The sequence below is a fragment of the Pristiophorus japonicus genome, chromosome 14 (assembly GCF_044704955.1).
Source record: "Pristiophorus japonicus isolate sPriJap1 chromosome 14, sPriJap1.hap1, whole genome shotgun sequence".
NCBI classification, from domain to species: domain Eukaryota; kingdom Metazoa; phylum Chordata; class Chondrichthyes; family Pristiophoridae; genus Pristiophorus; species Pristiophorus japonicus.
In genome coordinates this window covers 37999893-38010855 of record NC_091990.1, presented here as the reverse complement: position 1 = coordinate 38010855, position 10963 = coordinate 37999893, and the positions used below count along the sequence as shown (strand labels likewise).

General features: G+C 40.4%; 1 protein-coding gene across 1 annotated transcript in view; it reads right to left on the bottom strand.

Annotated features, from left to right (window-relative positions):
* Positions 1-4173: 4173 nt before the first annotated feature.
* The window catches only part of rragca (Ras-related GTP binding Ca), a 39268-nt gene continuing 32478 nt past the window's right edge, over positions 4174-10963 (bottom strand). The window contains exons 5-6 of the mRNA XM_070899182.1: positions 10561-10709; positions 4174-7178 (exon numbers count right to left, since the gene is read on the bottom strand). Of these exons, the coding sequence (XP_070755283.1) occupies positions 7027-7178; positions 10561-10709 (301 nt within the window). The 3' untranslated portion in view covers positions 4174-7026. The remainder of the gene's footprint in view (positions 7179-10560; positions 10710-10963) is intronic.

The following is a 10963-nucleotide window of genomic DNA, read 5'->3' as shown; positions in this document are numbered from 1 at the left end:
ATTATAAATGATGATCTTGCTTCAGAACCCTGATAAATTGGGAGGGAATCACAATGGGCATTGTTCCAAGCTGGTTTCATCTGTGTTTATTCAGCAAACAAAAATCAATTAGCTGATCACTGGTCCCATGCCATCAGTTTTGTTGAGAGAGTCTCTGGGTAAATCTGCAGTCAAAAACTGCTTGGTACGAAGTTAATTATCTTGGTATTAAGCCCCAGAAAGATGTTACAAAGTAACACTTTATCCAATATGGAATGAAATTATATCCAGAAATATCTCATTGTAATGACAGATAGCATGCGTAATAAATATTGAGAGAGCAGTCTCTGCCTGCAGTGCTTTTATATCAGAAATACCCGAGAGCTGAACACAACAATGGAGGTGGAGAAGAAGAAACGACCAGTCAGGATTTAGCTCGGTGGGTTTCTGAAAAATTGGCAGCAACTCCCGAGAAGCTGCCTTCAGCAGACGGAAGATGAGCCTTTCTGGTTGATGCCAGTCATATCATGAAATACAAAGACTCTGTAGTCTGAAAATGAATCCTGGAGTCAACTATTTATCGTGGTTAGAAGCTTCTGCTGCTCGCTGTTCCAAACAAAAAGCAACTCTTTTGTACTTGTGTATATTCTGCCCTCTGCTGGTGCCTATGCACATCCCAGGAACAGAGATTACATTTAGTATATTTTACTGCAAACTAAAACGATCTATAGACGTTATTGGCCCTGAATTTGCGGGCAGCATACCACCTTTGAAATTGACTGCAAGTTCGGAATTTCCGCATGTGCTAAATCCCAAACTTACGTTCTCAAGTTCCGACTAGGCATAGGCTTCATTGCGTCTTTCAACTCTTTTGGAGTAAAACAGAATTAACATTAAATCAAGTGCCCCCTAATTTGGGGAACACTCCAGCCACTTTTCAACTGCCCTTTTTTTTTGTGTTTTTAAAAAAAAAATGTGTTTTTTTTTGATTTTTTGGGGGCAATATCATATATTTTACAAGTGCCCCCTATAAAAGGGGAGGGGGACACAAACCCGGCAATTAAAACAAATTAAATTTTAAAACAAATAAAATCAAATTAAAATTTGTTTGCCGGGGATGACAATGCACTCCAGTCCCTCCGGCGCCCACCTCTCGCGGAAGGCCGCGAGCGTACCGGTGGACACCGCGTGCTCCATCTCCAAGGACACCCTGGCTCGGATGTAACCGCGGAAGAGAAGCAGGCAGTCAGGCTGAACGACCCCCTCGACCGCCCGCTGCCTGGACCGGCTGATGGCCCCCTTGGCCGTGCCCAGGAGCAGTCCTATGAGGAGGCCCTCGGACCTACCCGCTCCCCTCCGCACAGGGTGCCCGAAGATCAGGAGTGTGGGACTGAAGTGCAACCAGAAATTGAGCAGCAGCCCCTTTAAATAGTGGAACAGGGGCTGCAACCTCGTACATTCGATAAAAACATGGAACACGGACTCTTCCAGACCGCAGAAATTGCAAGCGGCCTGGGAGTCTGTGAACCAGCGTAAAAATTTATTGCACGGGACTGCTCCGTGCACCACCCTCCAGGCCAAGTCCCTGATAAATAGTGGGAGGACTCCCGCGTAGAGTGCACTCCATCGGGGACCCCCGCCTCCTCCGGACGGCAAGATGTTGCGCCATGGCGTGTTCGGATGGCAGACGAGGATGGCAAGGTTGAGAATGTGACATTGCGTCTTTCATCCACTCATACAAATCAATGGCTGGTGAAAAATTGGGCTAATTGCCCACTTACTGAGTAATTATACTGAAAATGTTTAAGTCTTGTGCAAACAGTCGCAGGAAGCCTGTGGCACAGCATAAGGGGACCGACCGGATGAGAAAATTGTAGCAACAAAATTAACTGTTTAAGATGAAATGTTCGCAATTAACATTTGAATAAATAATTAAATGATTGGTTTGCAACATTTAAAAAAAATTAGGTTAACAATCTGAGTGTAAAGTGATGAGACTTGTATTGCCAGTATGTGGTAGATGAGGATTGTAACAACTGATGTTTATGAAATTTGAACGAATATACTTTGCTCTAATGAGAGCTTTACAACAGGTTGTTACCATGAGAAGATTGCAGTTACAGAATTTATGACAGCCTGTTTTTTTTTTTAAATATTGCATTTGTGACAATGAATTTTTACATAATAAACTTATTACAGACCATTTGTTAGGACAAGTAGTCTGCACTGATGTTAAGTTTGTAATAGCAAAAATTTGCACAAAGTTTTGCTAGACTGTTTTTAAAAGTTTGTACTAAACGTCTGTGGTTGAGAGAACAATATAAATTGTTTTTGAAGTCACGTATATCTGTATAAAGGAGGCAAAGAAAGGTTCCCGATAATCCCATCGAGTTTAGCTAGAATTTCACTTCGGGAGTATCAGATTGGCAATTGGCCAAGAGTCAGAAAGTGAATGAACCACCGCAACACGTGATCCTAGGTTCGCATATGCACAACGGCGGAACTCTGCAGTGTTTGAAAGGAAGTTCTCGCAGCGAGGATTACGCAAGGTAGGTGAGGAATTCCTTGCGATTGGGGGGGGGGGGGGGAAGAAGGGGGGTTACTCCTTAGCTACGCTGCCAACTGTAAATTCAGGACCATCACAACACTTTTTAAAAATTACATTCCAGCTCATTTGTAACATTCACCAACACCAATACAAAAGTTCTGTTTTAAGGCATTTAATAACTGTGATAAATTAATAAAATACAAGTGGGAAATATGTTGCAAACTTGTGCGAATCAAACATTTTGCTTTTTTACCATCCCTGAGGATTGGAAGGGGGTGGTAGTGCCAATGGACAAGGGCTGAGCATAGGCTGGCAGTGGCTTGTAGTAATGCTTTGGAGCTGGGAGAGGTACATTTTTCCCTACCATTTATTTAGTAGTCTGCAGCAGTCCTTTCAAGACTTCTGCTTAGACTACTGTTGAACTAGAAAAACGAGTCAGAGCTTGCAGAGTGCATGCTCTTATGCAGTTTATCACACCTTTTGTAAAAGAGTCCTAAAACAGGCACAGGACCCTTCTTTATATCTTTGAATTAATCCATCGCTGATTTCAGGCAGCTGTGCGTGACACCTAAAAGCAGCGACCAATGTGGCAGAGGCTATGCCACCAGCACAGGACCACGCACCCAGAAATTGGCACACATTGCACCTGTTTTATGTTCAAAACACAGACTAGTTTCTACCCAAGTGTGTCCAAATAACACTTGCTGAATAAGGCCAATATCAAGTGCTAGGATGTCAAATCAGGCCTACCATGTAAATTGAGTTTGACACTCCTGTTGTAGAAGCACTTCAGGTAAACATCAATGACAAAAAGTCCAAATCTTCACCCGTCTTCTGTCATTTGCAATGCCAGCTATACCTTGACATTTGAACACTGGATAAAGACTTTTGGCTTAACTAGATTCTAATTCAAAACAGTACACATCTAAAGAGTTTGGAATAACACTCAGAACTTCAAAACAACAAAGATGCAGTGTCCCTACTGTCCAGAAAAATCAGCTTGCATCAGTTTCCTGCAATTTTGAACAGAGCAGAAGTTCTTTTCCCCTCTGAGCCCAGTATTTTGGATTTTGAAAGGCCTTCTTTCAAACTGCATACAATAATGTTCCACAATACCAAACTATATAAACATTAGGGAAAATAGAGACATTATTCCACACACCAATTCTTTTCTAATGTCGAGGTCTAATGGTGTATGTAGACATGCAGCGATATCAGGCCAATACATGTGTAATGCTACCTCCAGCATACATAAAACTCTAAATCCAATATCTACATATATAAAAACATTAAAAGATAACAGGACGTTAAAATAATCCAATTGTAAATTGTGATTCTTTTAATAGAACAGTATCCCTAGTGTAAGATAGCTGCCAGTGAATGAGACAATCTGGAATTCAATTGATGAAAATATATAACCAATACTGCTATATATAGCATGATCTGAAGACCTTAACAGGATTAAAGTCTTGTAATTTCAATTCACTGGTACCTACAAGTCTGCTATTCCTAAATCACCAACTAGCTGGTATTTCAACCACATGCAGCACGGTTTAAAAACAAAAATCTGGTTTTAGTTCAGGGACAACAAACTACCTAGGTGGGGAGGGGGGGAAATGGGGAAGAAAACATTGCAACACTGGAGATGAAAAATTACAGATTTATTCCAGTAGACATTCTGACATCAGAATGTGCATTTCCTTTTCGTAGACAATACAAGGATTCAGTAGGCGTGTGTATATATAGTCTCATTACACAATAATGAACCTTGAAAAAACATTACAATAGCCATAACAGCAGCTTTGCAATAAACAATCAGCTTGGTGAAGGGATTAAAACAGGGCATTTGAAAGAAGCCGATAGTAGGCAAGCAGGCTCCATTTGGTATAGGAAGCCAATGCATAAGCAGTTTTTAAAGTCTTCCCATCTCCAGGTCCCCATGTATTACCCACCACTGTACAACAGAGAAGGTATGTATCAAACGCCAAGGCCTCTGCCAACATCAATCTGGAATCAAATATTAGGTGTTACAGCAGCTCATGTTCACCACACCCTCCAAATCATTTCTCCCTCCTCTGCAGGAAAATACCTCCCACTCATCACATCTAACCATCAATGCATCACCAGGGTGCAATGCAAATCAAACTGATTTAGATTAGCTCAAAGACCTTTGTTCAGGACTAAGTCTTAAGTCAATATTTCTAGGTGCTTTAGATAACCACATTTAAGTCTGTACATTAACTACTAGCTGCTGGTCACAAGGGCATGGAGATTCAGCCCCACTTGCTTTAGAACTTGGTAATTTTATCAAAATGAAACTTTCTTTGAGCATGGGAGCAGTTTCTCACAGCCTTGAGTTTGATTACCAAAAGCTTGATGATCTACAGCCTTTAAAAAAATCAATGGCTATTTAGCAACTAAATCTGCTCATGTTCCTGTGTTCTGTGTGTTGGTAATTGTAGAATATTTTAAACAAAAGCTGCCAGATAAGCAGACAGCCCCCCCCCCCCCCCCCAAAAAAAAAGGATTGGACCTTGATTGTGCGCAAGCTTCAATCATACACCTCCTAAAGTTCTGGGGATTTCCTTTTCAAGATTTATATTAATAGTAAGGTAGTTAGCAGATTTGATCATGTGAATATAATTTAGTTTCAGATTTAGTAAATCCAAACGCACCGCCCAAGGTTTATGAAAGTTTGTATACCACTCTGAACAGTGCTGTCTTTCTGTTGATCACTGGGAAATTTGAAACAAGTTTAGAATGTGCTGGCCCCAGGTAAAATGAAAGAAACTTGGTTATATAGATCCTTCGATCTTATTCATTTAAAATTATAGAATAGTGCTCAGCAGACTCAAAATTCCACGAAGAGTACAAAACATCTGAAGCCAGTTACAGATTTATTGATAACCCAAGTTTAAAACAGTTCTGTGAAAGAAAGAAGCTATAAATATAAAGGCATCAAGTTATCAGATCAGGAATATGGAGGGTTTAAGTGAATACTGAAGCAAGTCAACATCACAGTACACTCAATCACCTGCAGAGTGTGCCGGTATCAGATCTAATCACACTGTGAATGCATACAAGTAAAATATACAGTGGCATTTTAAGATGTACCGATGAGAGTGTGAAGCAGAACTAGTAGTGGTAACAATGGGGTGTTCTTGTGTATTAGGATATGAAATACAAGGCTCTGCCATATAGTATAATCATTTAAACACATGCTGGTTATCACAACCCAAATGAAATATCTCCATCTTTCGCCTGTATTACTTGATTGGCCAATTGACCATTTTTCTTCATGTGATTGTGCAGTTGCCTTTTGTTAAAGCAGAAACTCAATTCACTTAGTATTATTAATCAATGATGGAAGCCAAGTGGTTATTCATGGTCATTATTGGTAGCATTTTGAATGAAACATTATTCAACAAAGATCAATGGAACCAAGACAGGCTTCACACTCAATTCACCTCATTACTGGCATGTATTTGAATGTTCTGCACCACTTGTACACAGAACCAGATCAAAGTTAAATAAGCTTGTGACAACAGTTTCCAACAGGAATTCAGGACACCTGAAATGCAACTACAGGATGTTGACAATCACCACACCAAACCACACAGCAGGCTCAGGGCCTCCCATTCCCTTCACTCTAGCCTCCATTCATTTCAATGAAATCCAAGCTTTTCATTATTACAGTTGTGCATTTTTTTGGCATTAAGCTTTTGCAGTGAAGGTATAATTCAAATGTTCTGGCTCCCGCTGAATTTGACAGGGAGACAAAATCTGCAATCTGCAATGTACTGTAGGAATGATATCAGTACCAGCACTAGCACGCACATTCTGGACCATTCTAAGCAGCAAGTAATGCTACACGAACTGTCAGGACAAAGTTATTTATGCAGACAGTATCCCCTTTTGTGGCCCTGCATAAATCCCTCACAAAGCTAGAATTGGTCTTTTCACAAAAGATCAGGTGACTGTAGTTATGTTAACATTGGCAGTAGCAGCATGTACTACCACAATTATCTCAACTTTCACCTAGGGTCCACAAACCGAAGCCTTTAGATAGGAACGATTCAAAATAAGTTTGGGGGGGGGGGGGGGGGGGGTGGCGGGGACACTTGGACAAATAAATCAACAATTGTAGAAATATTTAGGCCATGAAAAGGATGTTATCTTCTATTTGTACAACAGTACAAATCAGATCAGAAGACTGAACCAATGGAAATATTATTCTGGCATGATTGCGGGTTTGGTACTTTGCAAAGCCACCACTGTACTGACACAGCAAGACCTCTCAGTGTACAGATACAGCTTACAGAATCGCTTAGCGTTAATCCACAAACGTTCAGTACACAATGTTCTTCTCATCAAGAGAAAGGGCACCACTCTAGTCTTTAATGCAAGTCCTGCTGTGCTCCGCTTGAGTTTTTTGTGTCTACTGCTGTGTCAGCAGACTTGGGTCACAGGAAGGTTGGCACAGTCATCCTCTGGTTGGGCTACACAGCAGCTCTGGGTGTGCCATTGAGAGTCATTGTCTTCATGTTCTGCATATTCACTTGGTGGCTGCTTGGTCTGTGAGCGCTCACTCCAACCTCAAATACCTCATGGATGGCTTTACGAAAACAATGGAAATTGTAGTCTATCAAACCTGTAACAGAAATCAGGTACACTGAGAAACACTTCTTCAGCTTTCCACTTATCCATCCATCTTGCATCACAGCCACACAACTTCCTGGTGGATGTAGAAGACCTTTGCCAAGATACATGGGCGGCATAAAAAGGGGAAGTAATCTTAATTGAAAGCACTGTAAATTAAGCTCAGCTTCACACATGCAAGAGTTATAAATGTAGGGGCCGTGTCTCTCAAAATAATGAATACACTAGGAAACTATAAATCATAACTATGGTGAGTACTTGCAGTATTTTTTACTACTGAAATATTAGGCCTACATACTTAAAATTCTATAAAACGTACAGTGGGGTTATTTAAATGGCTTGTGTGATCTGCATCCAGGAGGTCCTTACACCCAGATCATGGCACGTATCTAACAGTTCCCGGCTGGTTTTTCACTGCAATCCTTTCCCCAAACAACTCTTGTGGCATGTCCAGCATGGACAAAGGACAGACTGGTCCTCCAGTGCCACCTCCTGCACTGTCAGCAATGTCAGAACACAACACAACAGTTTGTGATTTGGTGTGGGTTTAATTGTATGTATTTTTTTTCCAGGCAGTCAGTTCTAGCATGTGAAGTTTACTATTGCAACACAAATTCAAGGCAAAATCCTGGTGGATTGGTATCTTGTCAATTGTCTCAAGGTAGAACAGCAGTTTTTGGTGTGCTAATCCAATTTGCTGAATAGCTAGATTGTCTTCTACATTTCACCTCCTGAATTTAAAAAGGAGTGGTTGGTCATATTATAAAAATGTCCAAAAAAGTTAGTAAAATCACCATGACAATATTGTTTAAATAACATTAAACAACATAGAAACATAGAAATTTACAGCGCAGAAGGAGGCCATTTCGGCCCATCGTGTCTGCACCAGCCGACAAAGAGCTGCACAGCCCTCGGTCAGCAAACATGAGGAATATTTTTTTTAAAATAAACACAGCGAGTGATTAGGATCCGTAATCTGTCTGAAAGGGTGGTGGAGGCAGAAGCAATCGTGGCTTTCAAAAAGGAATTGGATAAGTACCTGAAGGAAAATAATTTGCAGGGCTACAGGGGAAAGGGCGGGGAAGTGGGACTGGCTGAAGTGATCTTGAAGAGAGCCAGTATGAGCTCGATGGGTCAAAAGGCCTCCTTCAGTGCTGTAACCATTTGATGATTCTATGAAAAATATGCTAGTGCTCCTCAAACCAGTAGGCCTCGTAGTATGCCCAGTGAAGGAGATACAACAATGATCTTACTACATCCAAAGTCGTACAATGCTCAAGGATGAATAATGTAGGCTGCAAGTTAAATCCTGTGGCCCAAGATTCAAACATTTTTCTTGACTAGCTCCAGAGAATGGTAATGAATGCATCATTCACACAATGGCTACTAAATAAATATTGAGCACTGTAGAATTAGCAGGCAGATTTTGAACTGAATAAGGAACTGGTTGCATTCTTGTAGCTCGATGGTAGTTTTGAAAATGGTAATGGTTGGGATTGGTTACTCGTGGAATCCCATACTGAATGGTGTTTGGACCGTTGTTGTTCATCTTTATCAATGATCGCGATTAAGGCATTGGGGGGAAACTATCCATAAGTTTGCATAGGATACAAGATATGCGTAAGTACAAGACACTTATGAGAAAAACAGATTACAGGCAGATCCAGATATTATAGGGAATGGATCCATAGCTAGCAGATGTCTTTAAATATTGATGTTCAGTAATATGTACGTGGGTATGGGAAATACCAAGCAGTATGTTTACACCATGCAGTGTTACATCCTCCAGGATACTGAGTGGGAGAAGTTAGTGTATGAGTCATTGGAAATCCACAACCACTGCAATGAGGCTATTGCAAAACCAAAATTGTTGGAATGTATCAACAGATCAATTAAATACTATACTGTTGCTGTACAAGGCCATGGTTAGGCTTTATCTAGAACTCTGTCTAGTTTTGGCCCCATCACATGCTGGGTGATAATAGACACAGAAAAAGGTTCGGAGAGGGCCATTAAATTGATAGCTAGTTTAAATGTCCTCAGTTACCACGAAAGGCTTCGAGAGTTGGGGTTTTTTACTCTAGGAAAGTATAGGTTTTTTTTAAAAAAGGAGATTTGATTCAGGTTTTTAAAATAAAAACGTAGATTCAGTCTATGTGGATAGGTTAGAGAGGACCAGGGAACATGAGTACAAGTTACCCAAGTATAGAATTAAGTTAGATGTTATCAGGTACTTCTTTCCAGAGTGTTGTTGACCTTTGGAACCAGTTGCCAGTACATGCAGTGAGTGCAGATTCACCACACCATTCAAAATGGAGTTGGGCGAGTTTGAGTGCGGACAACATCATTGTGTAGGTGGTTATTGGGGATTGCTTCTCCCAATCACCATGATCTCCTGGATTTTACCAAATACCTCTTTGGGGATTGGAGAGGAATTTCTCAGAATTTCTTATGAAATTGACCTATGTTTTTTTCGCCTCTCCCAGGCGTGTGCGTAGCTGGTTAATGGAGAGCAGGAGTCAGTGTGCAGATGTTATAGTGACAGTATAAAACAGACTCAATGGACCAGCTGATCTTACCCAGTCCTTTATTTTCATATGTTCAGGGATATAGCGTAGATATGAAAGTTAGTGGTGTAACCCTATATCTCAAACACCTGGAAACTAAATGAAGTTAGTCTAACAACAGTTAGAAAGCTACAAAATTACTGCTGGTTAGACATTACCAGTACAACAGATCCAGGCGTTAGAGGCCACTAGATCAGCACAAGGAGGCAGACAGTTTTCTCTATGGAGAGATAGGAAGGGTATGTGAGAAAAGGAAAGCTATTTTAAAGGGCAACTACAATCAACCAAATATAAATTAAGATAGATCAAGTGGTTTAAAGTCAGTCACAGTTGGTAAATGTAATCCATCACTGCGTCAGAGAAGCCATTAGAGACACCACTCATCTTTAGCTGGTATTTCTAAATGACTCAGACAACAGACATAAAATGGAAGTCATGTCACAGTAGGGGAACAGTGACTACAGAATGATTATGTTCAACATGATATGGCATTCAGAAATACCAAAGGCCAGGAGCTAGGTGTATACATTTAAAACGATTAACTTCAAAATAAATGAGGGAACAACTTATGCAAATTGGGAAGGATTATTCAGCAACACTTTGGTAGAACACAAGTGGAGCACCTTTAAAAAAATGATTATGCAAGATAAATATATATCTAGAACCAGCAGCTCAGACTAAACAAGCATAACCCCAAATGGAATGATAAACAGAGCAAAAATAAAGAGGAACATGATCTCTACAATCCTGCAGGGAGAAAGTTCAGCAGATTTATTCAGCAGCATCTCAGACCCTAGTTTACATTACCTTTTCTCTCAAAGCTTTCTTCTCTCAGTATGCATACAAGAGCAAGAAACCTAGTCACTTCCTTTAGGTACAGGACTGTTGTGTTGTTGAGTTTGATAATTGCCATAGACTCTTTATCATATGCACTTCCAGTGCCATCTTCTTTAAGTCTACAACAGAGATAATTTATATGTATTACTTTTTTAGATTATTGGGTAATTCAATTCTTCCTGCTACTCTAGAATGCAATTTGATACCCATGGCGGTTCTAAAAAGAGGAAGGCTAGATCCACAGTAAACAACTTCAAGTCAAATTATTGGCATTTTACTGCAGTGTATAATTTCAGTCACTAGACGGCAGAATACACACAGCTTGCAAGCAAAGTTCAGTGTATGAAACATTACATCAGTCTTCCCAATATGG